The 20,414-nt window shown below is 36.3% G+C and overlaps 1 protein-coding gene and 1 long non-coding RNA gene across 2 annotated transcripts in view; both read right to left on the bottom strand.

Moving 5' to 3' along the window:
* Positions 1-20,414, bottom strand: part of LOC140139898 (uncharacterized) — a 280,876-nt gene that overhangs the window by 184,064 nt on the left and 76,398 nt on the right. The window lies entirely within an intron of this gene.
* The window catches only part of LOC140139584 (kinesin-like protein KIF14), a 69,651-nt gene continuing 63,360 nt past the window's right edge, over positions 14,124-20,414 (bottom strand). Inside the window, exons 26-28 of the mRNA XM_072161289.1 lie at positions 16,784-16,936; positions 16,176-16,316; positions 14,124-14,243 (exon numbers count right to left, since the gene is read on the bottom strand). Coding sequence (XP_072017390.1) covers positions 14,124-14,243; positions 16,176-16,316; positions 16,784-16,936 — 414 coding nt within the window. The remainder of the gene's footprint in view (positions 14,244-16,175; positions 16,317-16,783; positions 16,937-20,414) is intronic.

The following is a 20,414-nucleotide window of genomic DNA, read 5'->3' as shown; positions in this document are numbered from 1 at the left end:
GGAGACGTTAATTAAAAGGGCCAAAGCAGCTCCTTGTCCATGGGCTCCTGAGGCTCTTGCTATGCTCCGGCATGTGTTTAGGGTACACAAACAGGAACTGACCAATCATATGTACAATAATAAATTGAAGCTAAAATGACATCCCAAAAATGTGTCCACATCGCATAAACCTCCAAGTTCCCAAGTTAGGAGTTTGACGTAGATCAAATCTCTCAACTTCCCTTGGCGTGTCAAACCACATCTTCCACAGGGGTAGTGTAGATTTTGAATTGAACAGCCCATTCAGTTCGCAAGATTGGGTTCCTATGGGTCACAAACAGGTCACATTACATCAATACAAGCTAATACACACTTTAGTCCCATTGATTCTGACATTGACAAACACAAACACAGTCCACACCGTACCAAAGCATTATATAATTCAAGCCTCATCTCCCTTCCCCTGACCGGAACCAAGCCAGTAATTGGTCAGCCCCCCTACCCAGGGTTGCCAAAGCTGCGATTTGATAGCCCAAGTGGGAGAATTTTGAAGATTTCCCAGTGACTTTTGACAATTTCCTGTCCCATAGAAACCAATGGTTTATTATTGGGTGATATTTCAATACTGTCTCCTGCGACTTTAGGTAGTTCCCTGTCTCATAGAAACTGATGCTAAGAGAAAAATTGGGTGACTTTTCGATTATTTAACCTGTCATTTGGGCTGAACATTTCTGGCAACCCTGCCCCTTCCCTGACAACAACCACTAGAATCACATGTGTCATTTTACTTCAATCATTCCATGCACTTTTCAATTTAGACCCCAATAACTTTCAAGTTGTCATGGCTAAGAATGATAGTTGGTTGTGACATTTTGACAAATTTTGGTGGAAACATAGCTTGTAGACTGGTGGGAAAATACAAACCTGTCTGTTTAGTGAGTGCTGTCTGGTGATGACACTTTGCAGGGCATGGAGAGGTCTGAATTGAATAGAATCACACCGGGAAGGGTGTAATCAAGTTTGGTTTGGGTAGGGGTGTGCCGCTGAGAATTTGAAAGTGGACCCATTTTGGCTTGAAAATTTTGGCTACAGTCTCTCTCTCTCTGGGTCAGATGGCGCAGGATTGCGCTGCTGTGGTCTTCAGTACGGCTGGCAAAATTTGAAAGTGGACTCATTTTGGCTTAAAGCCATATTATAACATTTACTGAGACGGACGCCCTCAAAATGTTTCAAAATTCAGTTTTTTTACACGATTATATTGTACTTTATTAAACCAACATACCCTGCAAAATCAAGACCCTAGGTGCTGTAGTTTTATCAAAATCCGAGATTTTGAATAAAACGCAGGAACCGTCGTTTTATTATTACGCTGGAAATATTAGTTGAACGTACATGCGATGTTGAACATGGAACATACATACATGTATAGCATGCGGGATGGTGATGTACACAACAAAGGATCGTACAGTAACACAACCGAAGGAGTAATACGTATTGGCGACATCGGCGCTGGTAGTAAATTCCATTTTTCTTTGCTTTGCCTTAGTTGTTCGGCTCAAAATTAAAATGGGATATATCTGACAGTAAAAGCTAACATTTTATGGCAAAGAAATACTAATCTATTTTGAATGAAAATGTTATAATATGGCTTTAAAATTTTTGGCTACAGTAAAGCTGGCAAAGGGGGGAGGGAGGGTGGGAGGATTTTGGGTACAATATGGCTGGCAAAGGGAGGGAGGGAGGGATTATGTTTCTCCTAGATGCTCTAAAAACCATTGCCTGGTATGTCAACCTATGCCACATACCACAGATGGGGAAGGGGGATGATCGGATGAAACTAGTTTAGTTTATAGGGTTTTGCATAGTGATATTGCATCATTGATCTTTTGGGTTTTTTAAACAAAACCTGCTGAATCTGGCAATACCCCCTATACCCTGTAAGCATGGTAAGTATTTGTGCCTTCAATGAAAGACATCCAATCCCTGGCATCCAATGAGCCATGTGATGAAGCATTTTGATATTAGTTGCCAATCACTTGGTATAAATCAGACAATGATAGATGCAGGTCACATCAATCACTATGGACCACAATGGCCTCATCCCAATGGTATAGTTCAATAACCCCAATAAAACAATCACAGTGCAAAATTTGACCTCAAGTTGCAAAGTATGAGTTTTTGTACCTAAATTTTCAAAGGTCATTCAACTAATATACAAATGGAGAACTGTGCCCTGATAGATGAGCATGTTGTGGATCCAAGTGAATCTTTGGGATATAAACTCACCTAAAACAATACTATAATAGCTATTGCCTGGCTGATGATGACACTCTAATAGGACTCTAGGGAGGGATGACAATAACAAGGACAGCCCCTAGGGAGGGATGATAGTAACAAGGACAGCCAGGTGATTCTGACAATTCGGTGCAGCAGAGCAAAACAAGTCATTTGTTGCCAAAAAATGATCTTTTAATTACAACTGAAATTTATCATTTTGATTCCTTGTGTATCAAAACTGTTTGCATCGTTTAATTTTTTATGATTCAATTTTTATGCAATCTTCGTCATACTACTACTAGCTGGTACCATCCATTGCGTCGGTCCCTGTTAGCCGAGTATAAAATGGGAGTGGATAGTAAACTGGGACTGTTGCAAATTTGGGAAATGGTATAATCATGGCAATAGGGCCTATTGCTTTTACCCTCAATTAAGCAATTGACATGGTTCCAATGAATGATGCTTACGCCTCTTACATAATGTTGTTAATAAAAAAAAGAGAATCGGGCTGATGATGCATGTTTGAAAAAAAAAATTTCATTTTTTGTATGCAAACTACAAAATGAAATTTCTTTTGGTTTCAATAGAAGTGCTGCGTTTTACAAGTGCCTCATTTCTGTTGATGATATTGCAAACGTGTGTGCTTACAGTCTGAAGTAGGACATTTTGTGCACTGGTCTAGTCTACTCCCCATTCCAGAAAAATACAGCACTAATTGTCAGAACTGCAGTAGGCCTTCTGATAATTGTGACAATTCAAATTCTGACATTGAGGCTGAAGTATACGATTTAAACCAGTCCCCCCACGTTAAAAATATAAAAGATGTAGACCTAGAAAAATATGATAAGATGATTTTTAATCCCCTAACACTGGATTGCAATTTTAATAATAAAAATTATAATGATATTGTAAACAGTGCAAACTGTGATATGCACGAATGCTCATATGTTACCCCTGCACAGTTCTGTTCAGATCCTGATGCAAGTCGTGGAAAATTTAATATACTAAATGCCAATATCAGAAGCGTGTCAAAAAATTTCAAAAAACTCAAAAATTGTTTAAATACATTGGACCAAAATTTCAGTGTAATTGGTATTTCCGAGACTCATTTGAAAGATAAACCTCATGATTATTTTAATATTCCTGGATACAATTTGGAATATATGAACAGGACTGGTCGGGAAAAAGGTGGTGTCTGCATGTATGTTTCTGATAAAGTAAAGTATAAACTCAGAAAAGATCTTTGTCATGCCAATTCAAATTTTGAATCTTGTTTTATTGAAATTGAATGTAAATCTAATCAGAATGTGTTAGTGGGAGTATTATATAGAGCACACACTTCAATCGATAATTTCATTACGGACATTGACCCTATTTTAAAGAAGTTAACTTTGGATAAAAAACATATTTATATTATGGGTGATTTTAACATTGATTTACTTAAAGTAGACAGTGACAGACCTACTCATGATTACCTTGAACTTCTTTACTCCTATTCATTAATACCTACTATTTATAAACCAACAAGAATCACAGAATCAACTGCTACAATTATTGATAATATCCTTACAAATAATGACAATATTATCAAATCAACAATTATGATTACTGACATAAGTGACCACTTTCCAACTACTTTATCAACCAACCTCAAGTAGAAAATCAAAAGTGTAAAACGAAAGACGTTATATATAAAAGAAATCATAATAATAAGAATATTGAAAAATTTAAAACAAAACTATCCGACGTTAAATGGGGTGAAATTCTTGATAATATTGATGCAAATGATGACTATAATAAATTCATTGACACCTTTAATACGCTTTACAACGAATGTATTCTGTTAAAGAAATGTACTGGTAATAGAAGAAAAGAACCAATATCGCCATGGATTACGAAGGGATTGTTAAAAAGTATTAACAAAAAGAAAATATAAACAATACATTCAATCTCCAAACGACAAACAATTTCAAATATTCAAAACATATAAAAATAAGTTGCAAATGCTTATTCGAAAATCAAAACGAAAATACTTCTTTACCAAGTTTGAGCATGCTAAAAATAATATGAAGCAAACATGGAAAACAATTAATAATATTATTGTACGAGGAAAGAAACAATCTGCACAGAGCAAATTTAAAGCTGAAGATGGCAGTTCTATTACCAATCCTAAAGAAATATCAAATCAGTTCAAAGACTTTTTCGTAAACGTAGGCCCTAAGCTTGCATCAAATATCCAAAACACAGGAAAGCAATATTTCGCTTATCTCAATGAAAACAAGACCAGTAATATGTATATGAAGCCTATTGTTGAATCCGATATTGTAAAAATAATTGATAAATTCGACATAAACAAAGGTGGAGGCCATGACAATATTGGCAATCTAATCATTAAAAAAGTGTGTAATGAAATTGCCAAACCTCTTAATATGATATTTAATTTGTCTATATCTACTGGGATTGTTCCTTATAAATTAAAAATAGCAAAAGTCATACCATTATACAAAAAAGATGATGCCGAGGCATTCTCAAACTATCGTCTAGTTTCTCTCCTACCGTGTTTTTCAAAAATTCTTGAAAGGTTGGTTTTTAACAGATGTACGGATTACATTGACAATAAGCAAATCCTTAACCCCAAACAATTTGGCTTTCGGTCAAAACATTCCACCTTTATGGCTATAGAGCAAATGGTAGACAAAGTTACTGCAGCAGTTGAAAGAAACGAAACAACTATTGGAATATTTCTGGACTTATCAAAAGCCTTTGATACAATCGATCATAACATACTCTTACATAAATTAGAACACTATGGCTTTCGTGGTATTGTGTTAGAATGGTTCAGAAATTATCTAAGTAACAGAAAACAATGTTTATTATAATTCTTATGAATCAGAATCACACGATATTATATGTGGTGTTCCACAAGGATCAATCCTGGGGCCACCTTTATTTATACTCTATGTTAATGATATAACTAATGCATCTAAAGTACTCGAATTCGTCCTTTTTGCAGACGATACCACCATTTTATACTCCCATAAAAACGTCGAACGCCAGACAAACCTTGTTAATGAAGAGTTAAAGGAAGTAAGCAATTGGTTTAAAGCTAATAAATTGTCAATTAATGCTACCAAAACAAATTACATGATACTTGGCACACCCAAAATGACATCGATGAACCAAGACCTGCAAATCACACTAGATCACACGGCTTTAGAAAGAGTGCATCAAACTAAATTCCTTGGTGTACTAATAGACGAATGTCTCACTTGGAAATGTCACATAGATTGCGTATCTAGAACAATATCAAGAAATGTCGGTGTCATGAATAAATTGAAACATTTTGTTCCAAGTCGTATTTTATTTACACTTTATTGTACGTTAATATTGCCTTATTTGAATTATGGAGTACTTTTATGGGGAAATACATGTAAAACTTACTTAAATAAAATTGTAAAAATTCAAAAATGGGCTATTAGAACTGTGGCAAACGTTCACTATAGAGACCACACAGTGCCATTGTTTGCTAATTATAACATATTAAAAGTTGAAGATATGTACACACTGGAATTAGGTACATTCATGTACAGGCACTCTATAAATGAGCTGCCCTGTTCATTTGATAATTATTTTACCAAACGTTCTGACATACATAACTACAAGACACGATATGTAAATGACCTAAATCTAACCAAAAATAAGAAAGTCTTTTCTGATCATGCTATACGTACAAGAGGTCCCATTCTTTGGAATTCTTTAGATAAAAATCTGAAAGCTTCAAAATCTGTTAAACATTTCCGTAATCAATTCAAAACAAAACTGATCTCCAAATATAATTAATCTTTTTTCGTGAGCACCCCCCCCCCTTCCCTTGTCTTTTGGTTATGTTATGTAATGTTGATTTATTTTGTTAATTTCATTTGATTTCAGGGAAAGGCTAACTTTCAGACCTTTTTGGTCTTCCAGCCTTTTCCTCCATATGTACCGTGTTTTTATATATTTTTTTGTAATGTCTTTGATTTTTATGGAAATAAAATATGAATGAATGAATGAATAGTACAGACAGACAGACTCAAGACTATAGAGAAAATGACATTCACTAGGATCCACAACATGCTCATCTATCAGGGCTCAGTTCCATAACCCCAATACATTTGCACATTCATTGAATGACCTTTGAAAATTTGAGTACAAAAACTCATACTCTGCAACATGGGGTCAAATTTTGCACTCTAATTGTTTAATTTAGGTTATTAAACTGTGCCATTGGGGTGAGGTTATTGTGGTCCATAGTGATTGGAGTGATGGAGATAAACTAGCAATTCAAAATAATATTCTTGTTTTTCAAAAGCTATAATATGGCTTATCAATGCGATTTAAATCAAGACCTCATACGTGACACGATCAAGGGAAATAAGTCGGATGTCGCTTATATTGATTTTGAGATATTGGCAAAAACAGTGTTAAAATTCTTTTGTTTGATATTGTTTTCAGCAATTGATAAATTGATGTAACTTCACAAAGAAAAGTCATACCAACAAATGTTTTCATAATTTTCAAAAATGGTGAACTAAAAAACTTACTAATTACTCCTGTCGTAAAAAACCTTTTGACATTTTGTGCACTGGTCTACTCCCCATTCCAGAAAAATACAGTTCTAATTTTTTGGGATTAAAAAATTATTATCAAGTTCTGCCAAATGAAACATTTGGCATGACCTTTTGAAAACACCTTTCAAAACAAAAAACTTGCTCAAGAAAACCAAAATCCTATCAATAGATGCGATGAATCATACCCTGTTATTGTTGACGCTGATGAGAAGCAACTTAGTGGTCAGCCTGGTCAAGTGATAGGCAAACATGATACCTACAGGTAGTATCATGTGACCACTGTGTGATGGATGTAACAGATAATTCAATCACATCATCCCACTGTTAATCAAAATATACATCATCAACTTGTTAATTAATTTTTTTATATCTGTTATTTTTAATATGCTCATCTTTATATTGCTCTCATTAATAGTGGTTGACCTGATTGAAAACCTCACCCACACACTTATTCACTCCTAAGGAGTAAGGTTCATGTGATTCATCACTTCCATATCCAGGAGTTTGGCCAAAAAACATTGTATGCGTCAGCCTACAAGGTTTTGGGGAGATTTGTAACCTAGATACAAAACTCCAGCTAGGAGCTGATCCTGGTTGCGAAGGTCAATTGTGGAATGCCTAGGGTTTGCGCTCTTGTAGCTACATGGTTTATGGAGTGATATGGGGGCGGTATAGTGGTCAGCGACAACATGCAAAGTGTGCCAAGGCTTATGGATCAACATCTAGGCGTTGTGCCTGTGTGTAGCGCACTATAAATCACTGTGCTTTTTAATCTTTTTTTTTATTTAGTGCTACTTCGATGACCCAGATGTATATAATGCACACAAAAAGTATCCAAACACTTAAAATAAGACACTTAACATATATTACTATATAAATTAACCATTAGGCAGATAATTTTGTTCTGCATATTTTAAGACCTTATTTGGCATGATGCAATGTTATTTTTACAAAATTTAATGAAAAAAGAGAACATTTTCAAAAGTGACTAATTTGGGCTATTTCCGTCTTCAGGGTGATTCTTAGCGGATTTTCTAACGGGCTCATAACAGGTCTTTAACATGATATTACAATGGAAACATAACATGCATCTAGGCAGATAAACCAGAGAAAAAACTCTCAGACATACCTACCTGTGTGGGGACTTGAACCCCAGTCCTTTTCACTGTCGGGTAAATGCTCTAATTGTATTACAGAATTGCATCGTTTGCTCCAAATTTAATTCTCACTGGGTCAAAATCATAATAATTATACAGCCTCTGAGTAAAGACTGCCCCTCAACAAGTCTGCGCGTACATGTGCCCTCTGTTTTTGCCCTGTGTCCAAGCATGGCAAGTATTTTTCCACTATGTTAAATTTTATTTTCATATTCCTTAGTGCTATGTCTTGAGCGTAAAGATATTTTTGTAGTGAAAATAAACAAAATGTGCCAGAAACCTAAATCGTCACTTCTTAACCCCCTGAGCACTACCTGCCGATCTAACATTGCCTCTGATTGGTCAATTACATGATATCTTTATTTTAATCAGCAATCAGAATGGAGCTTTGCAAATATTTCAACCCAATTTTTTTGCATGGTGAAATTATTCTAACAATGTTGCCGATTGGTCCAATTGATAATGAAAACTTCTTTTTGGCCAATCGGTGGGTAGTTCTCATGGGGTTAACTATATAGGTCTTCAACGACATATAGGCCTAAATATTTTTGTAGTAAAAATATATCACATGTGCTAGTAACATGGTAACCCAAATTGTCTGGTTTTTTTCAATGCTATCTAGGTCTAAACCTTTCTGACTGTACAACTTCCCTAATATAGGTTGAGATAGACTCGCAGCAGGTGGCAGTTACTGATATCTTACATAATTTGTGAAAAATAATAGATCCTAAAAATCCTCTTGTACTTCGGTGTAATCCTGAACTGACCAAACCATTCACTGATGATGTCTTAACAAAAAAACATCAAGGTTATAACCTAAAAAAAGCACTTTGGTCTCAGCTCATCACAGCAGGCTATTCCAGATGAAATCCATACACCCCCTATGGAAGACATGACCTTAATCTCCCACATAAGGGGTGTAGATTTCAAATGGAGTTGCCCATTCAGAAATTCACACTCCTTGTGTGGAAGATTGTCTTCAATATGGGGGTGTATGGATTTCAACTGGAATAGCCCAACAAGGCCATGGTATAGGTAGTTGGCTTTGATATATCCATGATATCGATCTACCCATCTTCTCTTATATAACACAAGACAGCAGCTGCAGTGACTGATATTATGAACTCATCAATCAATTAAAATTATATAAATTATCTGTGCTTTGACATTAATGTTGGGAGGCTGGCTCCCCCCACCCCCATGGTCGACTGGACAATTAGCAGTAAGTTCATTGCCCCGGGGAATTTCAAGTTTATAGCTCAATTTTTTTCAATTTTTTCTATGAGAACAGAACCATGACACTAGCACCCAGCACCTTAGTTTAGTGCCTTTACGGATTGAGTTACCGGATAGGATAGCAACATTTGCACAGTATTTTTGGGGGACCTGAGAGTACATCGGACACATTAAATTGTATTCTGAATATGAGGAATGTCCTGATGATATCAAATAATTTGATTTTTTTTAAATTTGCGATATAATAATAATTTTATGGCAAATTATTAAAAATTGGCATTTTTGACATTTTAACAGTCCTCGAAGTAAACGTAATAAATCTACTGATATGTACTTAATGTAGCTGAGAGAAAAAGCAATTCATCATTTGAAAATTTTGATCTTTTGCATTGAAGGTAAAAATTTTGTCCCCAAAAATACCTTTTTCAAGCATGTCTTCTACTTTTGAGTGATTAGGATAATGTTTTAACTAAACAAGAATGATAATAAAAGATAGAGCCTGTTTTTAGTATCTGTATGAGATCTCCAATATACATATTTTGATTGGTGGATGCTGGCACAGCCAAGTGCTGACATCTTTTTGAGAACATTATTGTAAACCTCATATAGTTTTCAGCATGTTTCTTCAGTGGTCTGCCGATTTAGTGCTGTTTTCAAGGTAACCAAAGGATAGGAGTGGAGTTTTGATTGGTTAACTGAATCACATCATCATCATCCCATCGGCACCTCATATATTATTATTCACTGATCAAGTTGCATAGCAACATGTGACCTAGTTCTTTTTACACGATAATCAGGAAGAGTGGTCAGACACCGCTGAAGGACCTTGCTAAATACTATAGTAGTTATTACATCACTGGACAATGACTGTATACCTCAAACTCAATTCATGAATATTATCTTAATCAAGTTTCAATTCAATGCTGATTAAACTAACACGGCTGTAACTTTGCTCTATGTGTGTACATGAATGTATACCAGAAAAGTTCAAAAACCTTTAAAATTTCAGATCTCACTTTGAGGTAGGCCTCTACAATAACTGCAATTGTCATTATGATGAGAAAGTCTAAGCCTACAATTACCACTTGGCCTATTAGGCCTTCATGGTTACTCAATAGCGGTATAAAGGTTGACAAACTTTGGTATATAACAGGATTTTCAGTGCAAATGCGTGCGTATGTGTTCACCAACAAACATGAACACGCACATGACATTTCACATTTAAACCGTGGACCACTCTGCAAAGGGGGACCGTGCTCAGTTTCAGAGGTCTGCAAACGACCACAATTGCAGGTATAATGCATTTGCGAGATACAACCTCTATTGTGCATTAAATATACCATCCGTAGTTGCTAGGTAAAATTGCATCTTATACACATACACACAAAAACTGGCGCAAAACATCCTCAGTATGTCGATTTAATGCGGATTCATATGTTCGCGTTTGCACAATAGAAAAAGGTAAATTAATTAGCAAAATAATAAGATCCAGTTGGTTGGAAATGATTGGTTGATGCATTCACATGTCAAACAATATCGCTCGAAAGTTGAGATTTCTTCAACTCACTCGCAAAAGCGACATCATTTTTGCCTCAGCAATATGCATCGATTGATCGACTTGACGCTCTGAAAACGGAAGTAAACACTGAGCATGCGTGAGAATCGCTTTTCTGCAAAAGTCTTGAGTATAATTTCAGCTTTACTCAAGCCAAATGCTCAAATAGAAGCAATAAAAGTACAAACATACTTTTTATTCTATCAACATTTTGATATTAGATTTTGTCTTTATCATCAGATTGCTTTCACATTTGCCAAATTAGCACATCTATAATTGTTACAAAATATGCAAAAATCAGAATTTTGGGCAAGAAGCTTGGGCAAATTGACATACAATAAATTGAGAGCTCTGGTGCAAAAATTATGCAGCGGTGGGCTGGCACTGAACCATTGCACTTGAGATTTCTGGTGAGGTCTAGAGCTCATCTAATTGCATTGCCCAGAACTCTATACAGCAGGCTGTCAGTGAATCTTTACTAGTCATGATCATTTCCTCTCTCAAGTGTTAAAGCAGCCAATGGGCTATTCCATTTAAAACCAACATCCCCATGTATAGGGGGAATATGAATTTCAAATTGAATTAGCACATTAACCAACTGTTTGAAACTTACCCTCCCTCTGTGGAAGATTCGGATTGCATCTTTCTCAGAGGGTGTATGAATATCAAATGGAGCTGCCAAATGTGCTCATTCCATTTGAAATTCATACTCCCCCTGTGGTAGATATTTCCAAAATCTTCCACAGGGGAGTGTGAACTTTAAATGGATTAGCCTAATCTGTATGGCATAACCGGTCGTCTACAAATTACAATGCCATCTGAATTAGCTATACAAGCTAAATATGCAAGTCCACATAACTTTAGGTGCCTAGCAAGCTAACTGTATACATACAGCGATGAAGAGTCTTCAAAGTGTTGCAGCAACTTCCTTCAGAAGAGTGCAAAGCCCCTAGATGTCACCATGCTTTGTGGTCGAGACTTAACTAGCATTACCAACAAAGTACATACATGTGTTAGTGTTTAGATTGCCATTTTAATACCAGACACTCTGTAGATTGGTTTTAAACATACAGAGCATGTCAGGGTCAAGGTCATCGTAACATTATATGATCTGATAACTTAATTTTACACACATCAACTTTTTGTTTGGCTTATGATTGTGCATGGCATTGAACTTGATGCCAGTGCCAGATCTTCACTATATTTAATACTTGTTTGACATTTCTATTCTATACTACAGTATGGATTTAATTTGCCGCATAAAAATTTAAGATTTAATTTAAATTCAGTATTGCTGCTTCCATGGTAACACAAAACATGTTTCTGTTGTCTCCAATATTTTCAAGAATTATGAAATCATTTTTCTTTTTCAAATTTGTTTGTAATTTTGATCAGGCTGTACAGAATTTAAATTAAAAATAATCATTTATAAGAAAAAATGAAAATGCATTTTGAATAATTGTGAATCAGTCTTCAAAGCGGTAAAATTAAAATAGCAAAAAAAAAAATGCAAACTGAAGTTTTACAAATATGAAAATTCCAAGAATATTTCAAATACAAGGTATATCCAATGGCAGCTCTGTGTAAGTTTTGTAATAATAGTCAAGATTATTAATTTTATACTGAAACATCTTTGCTTTCTTTGAGAAGTGGATACAGTAACGAAATATTCTGCAAACATAACTGCTCATATATTTTATGGCACATGATGTTGACATACATAATTTTTATATTATTTGGCTGAGAGTAATTCATTTCATCATAACCAATTTGCGCTATTCCAGTTAAAACCCACATCCCCTATGGAAGACATAACCTTAAACACCCACACAGGGGGTGTGAATTTCAAATGGGGTTACTGATGAATAAGTAAGTCCATTTGAAATCAACATCCCCTGTGTGGCAGATTAACTCCAATATTATCTGGCCTAACATTGGATAATCGCATGAATATCTGAATGTCAGTCTCAATATCTGATGTCAGTCTCAATCGAAGATGACCAAGCTCATATAAACTGGTTTATCTGGACTTTCACTCCCATCCTAATGCTGTCATGTGTTTAGTGACCCTGGTGACCCCTGTATTATCAGAATTCTGGCCTAACATTGGATAATCACATGAATCAGAACGTCAATCTCAATGTCTGAATGTCAATCTTACTCAAGGATGACCAAACTCAAACAAACTGGTTTATCTGGACTTTCACATCCTAACACTGTCATGTCTTTAGTTACTATGGTGACCCCTGTATTATCAGAATGGACTAACATTGGATAATCGCATGAATATCCAAATGTCAATCTAAATGTCTGAATGTCAATCTTAGCAAAGTTCATACAAACTGGTTTACCTGCACTTTCACATCCTAACTCTGCCATGTGTTTAGTGACCATTGTTGACCTCTGTATTATCAGAAATCTGGCCTAACATTGGATAAATCGCATGAATATCCGAATGTCAATCTAAATGTCTGAATGTCAATCTTAGTGGAGGATGACCAAGCTCATGTTGGTTTACCTGCACTTTCACATCCTAATATAATGTCGCCATGCGTTTAGTGACCCTGGTGACCCTTGTATTATCAGAACTCTGGCCAAACATGGGATAAATCGGTTGACTATCCGAATGTCAATCTCAATGTCTGAATGTCAATCTTACTCGAGGATGACCAAGCTCATATAAACTGGTTTATCTGGACTTTCACATCCTAACGTTGCCATGTCTTTAGTTACTATGGTGACTCTGTATTATCAGAATTCTGGACTAACATTGGATAATCGCATGAATATCCAAATGTCAATCTAAATGTCTGAATGTCAATCTTAGCAAAGTTCATACAAACTGGTTTACCTGCACTTTCACATCCTAACGCTGCCATGTGTTTAGTGACCATTGTTGACCTCTGTATTATCAGAAATCTGGCCTAACATTGGATAATCGTATGAATATCCAAATGTCAATCTCAATGTATGAATGTCAATCTTAGTCAAGGATGACCAAACTCAAACAAACTGGTATCTGGACTTTCACATCCTAACACTGTCATTTCTTTAGTGACCCTTGTATTATCAGAACTCTCGCCTAACATTGGATAAATCGCATGAATATCCGAATGTTAATCTAAATGTCTATGTCTACATGTCAAGCTTAGTCGAGGATGACCAGGCTCATACAAACTGGTTTATTTGTACTTTCACATCTTAATGCCGTTATGTATTAAGTGACCCTGGTGACCCTTGTAGTATCAGAATGGACTAACATTGGATAAATCGCATGAATATCCGAATGTCAATCTACATGTCTGAATGTCAATCATACTTGAGGATGACCAAGCTCATGCAAACTGGTTTTTCTGGACTTTCACATCCCAACACTGTCATGTGTGTGTGGGCAGACAGTGGACCATTGAGATGATGTGGATGGACTCTCTATGATAGACAAAACATATGCTACAACAGTCAAGGTCAATGTCACTAAGATAAATGCAAACCAGTGGCGTCTCTATACTTCTAGAAAGGCAAATTTATTCCCTGACCCTTCCATTCATCTCCCCCAAATTGGGCTATTCAGTTGAAATCCATACACCCCTTATGGAAGATATGACATTAATCTGCTACAGGGAGTGCAGATTTCAAATGGAGTCACCCATTCAGGTAACCCCATTTGAAATTCACACTCACTGTGTGGAAGATTAAGGTCATGATTTCCATTAGATGCATGAATTTCAACCTAAATAGCCCAATGGTTCTAGCCTTACAATAAATGGAAGTAACTTGCACAAATTGGCAATATTTTATATATATTTACTGATTTCTTCATTTATTTACATTATAGGCCAACTTTCGGGTTTTACCAGAACTATCACGGATTACACCAAATGCGGCGACAGGATTTAGTGCTGTGCACCCTCATGCTTTGCTCACTTGGTTTTGTGTGCCGTGCTAAACACGAGGGCAGTATTGCAAAACATTCACTTATCACAAAATACATGAAGGCAGTATTTCAAATCATTCACTTATCACAAAAGGTACAATGTCTTGATGCAAGTGGTAAATACACCTGAATGTAGAGGGAATCAGGGGGTGATGGTCATGCTTTCTACAAAGCTAACATATATTATTCCCCACCATGATTCAATATACAATCATCGAAATTTGTGTGATGTAGTATTGTCTTTAGACAAATTGTGCATACATGATAAAGTAATGTAACTTCCTGTGGTTTTATCACTAATAATAACAACTGGCTTTAATAGTGTGATATAACATCTCACTGCTTATCAAACTGGTTTAATATAAAAACACTATATAAGTTACTTGTCTGCGCAAATGATGTCAGCTGCTGATCTTGTGTAAATCTGATGAGCAGACAATGCTAGACTTGGATCACGGCTGAGTGTCACAGCGGTCTAAATTGGCCTTTTTGAAATGTAAATTAGTGAGTGATTAAAAAAGTAAGTAAAAAATGGGTCAAATATTTTCCCCATTAAAAAACAAAATTTGCGAAAAAGAGAAAGTTCTTTTCTTAAAACAAATAACATACCTGAAGATCCGGAATTGAGTAAAATAAAGCCAGGCAACTGTTATCATCAAATCAGTCCATGCCACTTTAGACACCATTACACATACGCAAATGTTAGGCAAAAAATGTCCCACATGCCCTTGAAGTAACTTCACTTATTTGTTCAGTGAATACGAGTGTCACAGCCCAGTTAACACCCGTACAGACTCAAGGATAGTCCCACCCCTTTTTTAAGTGGAAAATTACCAAATATGGGTGGGGAATTTAACTATAATTTGAATGTCCCTCTAGATCATTCATATCAGGAATTTTTATTCAAAGGTGAGACTATACTCACGCCAGTACGGTATTATATCACTCATACATAAATTCTAGACAGTTCATTGGTTGATTACCATTTGCCATTTTTACTATCACCCTCTCCGTGTGATAGTCTTTACCATCATGTGCTCTGGCGTAGTGCGCCTGCGCCAAGCCGTGCGCTGACTCTTGGACTCGCCGATTTAGTTATGGGGTGGACCCCAAATTGTGAAATATATCACGGCAAAACATGGTGATGAAAAAAATGTATTTCCTACCTTAAATAGTATTTTAGTAATAGAATTTATGCATGAGTGATATAAAACAAATATTAACTGTCTTAAATTAGTGTAATGGTCGAAATATAATCACGGGTGAAAGATGTATGTTCCATTCCACTCGCCGTTCGGCTCGTGGAATGGAACAATCCATCTTTCACCTCGTGATTATATTTCACCATCACACTCATAGACAGTTAATATTTGTATAATATCCTATCATGCCAGGTCTGCTGGATTCATTCTCTGTAATTCACTTACCTGTGACAATTGCCCATCTTGCGTAAGCACTATTTGAAGCCTGCCCTCGCAGTCCAACATGCCTTTGATACCTCCTTGTAGCATCTTGTCAATAAATGCGTCACTCCCGCTCACAAATCCTTGCTTTAAATCTTCTACCACCTGAAGATCAAAGTATTTTAGAGACAGAAAAATAAATTTGTGAAAAAGTTCACTTTTGGTTCAACCAGTTTTAAATCAAATCATATATTTTACTTGTTTTTGTTGCAATACAAAATCTAGACAGGCACATGTGTCCCCATTCTTGAAACTCATTCTCAACCCTTATTCAAATAAGCTGTTAATGTAAAACTTTAGATAAATAAAAGTTGATCTAAAATTTGTTAGATCCGAAATCGCTGAACTTTATTTAAATCCAACATTCTGCTAATGAATTACATTTACTCTGAATTGATAGTTATATTGTCACTGTGCGATGTGATTGGTTCAATCAATTCCTAATGCGCATCACTTTGATGTGCAGTTTGCGGCCATGTTCTTTCGTCTCATATACAATTGGCTGGAAACTAATAACATTTATAAAGTTTCTAATAAGCTCTTTATTGTAACATTTTGATGTCAAGTCTTACCATGGTTTGCATCTCAGCTTCCAGGTCAAAGGTCGTAACCTTGGTATCTGTTGCTATGCTCAGCTCTCCAATGATTCTTGCCATGAATATCAGGCATTGTGTAGTTTGTGTATGTGCTTCTGTCACCATTGATTCTATGTCACCTTCACAACCCTAGCAAAGAAGAAAATCAAAGATAAGGGTCAAAGGTCATGTAGCTATCTGTTGCTTAGCTGTTATTGACCTTTTATCCAGAACATTTGGTGGTTTGCAACATATCAGCATTGATGGAGTGAAAATTACTGACCTGAGGTATGCAGATGATGTGTCTCTACTTGCTGAAAATGAAGATGATCTACAGATGCTGCTGCAAATCACCTCCAAATGAATGTAAAGTAAACCAAACTTCTGGTGTGTTCCAAGCAGCAAATAAATATGGACATGCAGCTAAAAGGTGTACCAGTGGAACAAGTTGATGATTTCACATATTTAGGTGCTACCTGCTCCAACAACAATGACACCTCAAAGGAGATACGAAGGCGGCTTGCAATAGCAAGAAACAAATTCAGTCAAATCCAAAACCTACTCAAAGACCGGTAACTCACAATCAAAGTCAAAACCAGACTGCTTCAGGCACTCATATTCCCCATAGCAACCAATGGATGTGAAGCCTGGACCCTGAAGAAGGCAGACACCAAAAAATCTCAGCCTTTGAACTGTGGTGCTACCGTCGTAATTGTGCGCCACTTGGCAAAACAAACACACCAATGAATGGGTCCTTGCCCAGATTGATCCAAAAGAAAAACTCCTGACAACAGTGAGAAAACACAAGCTACAGTTCTTTGGTCACATAGCAAGAGGCCGTGCAGGAAATCTTGCTAGAACCCTGTTGCAAGGTAAAACACAAGGTAGCCGAGGCAGAGGACATCCACATTAGGGTGGTTCTTATTTTTCAAAAGTCTGAAATACAATTTTCTCACCCCTTCAAATGGTGATCCTGGATGAAAAACTTATTCTCTAAAATTTTCAGAAATATTGAATATGATTTAGAGGTAGCTCACGAGCCCTCAATGTGGTCGCGAATTGGCAGAATATTAGCCATCGGACATTTTTGAGCAAGTTTACAAAGGTGTATTTTCAAAATAAAGTGTTTCTTGATACTCAATCTTTGTAATTGCATTAACAATAACTAGTTTAACATACAAATAGCAAAAGATGTCTTGTATTTACTTCCATTGTTAATTTAAACCAGACCAAATATGGCATTTCGTGCCACGCACTGCTAAATACTGCTTGTAGGCCATTTTGAGCAATTATGAAGGCCAGTAGTTTTATAAAAAGAGAATATCATGATGCTCAAAACTTTGTAAAAGCATTAACATTAACTACTTAAAACATATAAATAACAAAAAATATCTTGTTTTGTCATTCATTATTGTTTTAAACTCAACCAAATATGGTACTTCGTGACATGAATGCCCGAAAATACTGTGTATCGGCCATTTCGGGCATTTTTACAAGGGTCTATTTTCAAAATACAGTGTCTCTTGGTACTGAATCTTTGTAATTGCATTAACAATAAGTAGTTCAACACATATATAGCACTAGATGTCTTGTTATTACTTCCATTATTGTTTTAAGATCAACCAAATATGGTACTTTGTGCCATTTGACCCTGAAAAACTGCGTGTCAGTCGGCCATTTCGGGCTATTTTACAAGGGTCTATTTTCAAAACACAGTGTCTCCTGAATCCTGATTCTAAATCTTTGTTTTTGCATAAATACACTTAACTAGTTGAACACATATAGTACTAGATGTCTTGTATTTACTTCCATTATTGTTTTAAGATCAACCAAATATGGTACTTTGTGCCATTTGACCCTGAAATACTGTGTGTCAGTCGAGTCGGCCATTTTGTGAATTTTACAAGGGTTTATTTTCAAAACACAGTGTCTCCTGATACTAAATCTTATTTGTTTTTGCATTTACACTAACTAGTTGAACACATTATTAGTACTAGATGTTTTGTATTTACTTCCGTTATTGTTTTAAGATCAACCAAATATGGTACTTTGTGCCATTTGGCCAAAAAACACTATGTCAGTTGGCATGCCATTTTGAGCAATTTTACAGGGGCCTATTTTCTCTTGATATTAAATCTTTGTAACTGCATTGGAGGCATTCCCCCTCGTGGTACCGTGGTACGGTACCCACTTCATGAAACCGGGTCCCATGCATCATGCGCGTTGGATGGCCAAGATCATTTACTCATTCAAGGTGTGGATGTTCTGAGGGCAATTCAAACTGACAAGCTATGAGGAGAAAGGCATTCGGGAGTTCTGCCTATTTTCTGTGACTCTCTACCTCAAAGCATGGTTCACTGCAACCCTAGCTGCCTGTGCTCCACATAATGACCTCCAGCTACTTAAGGACTTGCAGGCTTATCAAGACAACCATGCAAATGTCTCTAAGGCCACATCTGCCAAGCTAAAGTCTCCACCTCTGTCAGCGCAGTTGGGTGGCCTTGCGTTCTTTGTGTCAACAGCCACAAAATGTGAGATGGTGAAGTCGATTGCAAAGTGAGGGTGAGATTGAGCCCTTAAAGTGCATCAAACTTGCCACAAGGATTTTGCATCCCAGAAGTTGGCCAGAACACCAGGGGACTGACAAGCTGGGCATTGAAAAAGAGTTTTTGGAGCATGACCCAGAAACTTGGTCCATCCAGCAATGACGACTTTCAGAAGCGGATGGAAATTGTTAAGAACATTTATAGTGACAAATGACCATGCAGAGTGGCACTGGTACAGGAGTTTAACAAACACATTACACACGATGAAGACCATCTGCAGTTCTTGCTGCAAGTTGTATTGGATCATCGGGCGGCGCGCCAGTTTCCTGACAGCAGAAAGTCCACGTTGGCAGATTCTCAGTCGCAATGTCAGATATCAGAAGTATGACCTGTTATCTAGTTTAATGAAAGTAACCAAGTGGAATCTTTTGTTATTAATATGTTAAACTAGTTGCTGTTGATGCAATTACAAAGATTTAGTACATCAAGAGACACTCTGTTTTGTTAATAGGCCCTGAAAAATTGCTCAAAATGGCCAACTGACATACAGTAAATGGGCCAAATGGCACAAAGTACCATATTTGGTTGATCTTAAAACAATAATGGAAGTAAATACAAGACATCTAGTACTATATATGTGTTCAACTAGTTAGTGTTAATGCAAAACAAATATTTAGTATCAGGAGACACTGTGTTTTGAAAATAGACCCTTGTAAAATAGCCCTAAATGGCCGACTGACACACAGTATTTCAGGGTCAAATGGCACAAAGTACCATATTTGGTTGATCTTAACACAATAATGGAAGTAATAACAAGACATCTAGTGTTATATATGTGTTGAACTACTTATTGTTAATGCAATTACAAAGATTCAGTACCAAGAGACACTGTATTTTGAAAATAGACCCTTGTAAAAATGCCCGAAATGGCAGATACACAGTATTTTCTGGGTATTAATGTCACAAAGTACCATATTTGGTTGAATTTAAAACAATAATGAATGACAAAACAAGATATTTTTTGTTATTTATATGTTTAAGTAGTTAATGTTAATGCTTTTACAAAGTTTTGAGCATCATGA

Source organism: Amphiura filiformis, chromosome 18 (genome assembly GCF_039555335.1).
Source record: "Amphiura filiformis chromosome 18, Afil_fr2py, whole genome shotgun sequence".
Classification (NCBI taxonomy): Eukaryota; Metazoa; Echinodermata; class Ophiuroidea; order Amphilepidida; family Amphiuridae; genus Amphiura; species Amphiura filiformis.
This window is presented reverse-complemented; position numbering and strand designations above follow the sequence as displayed.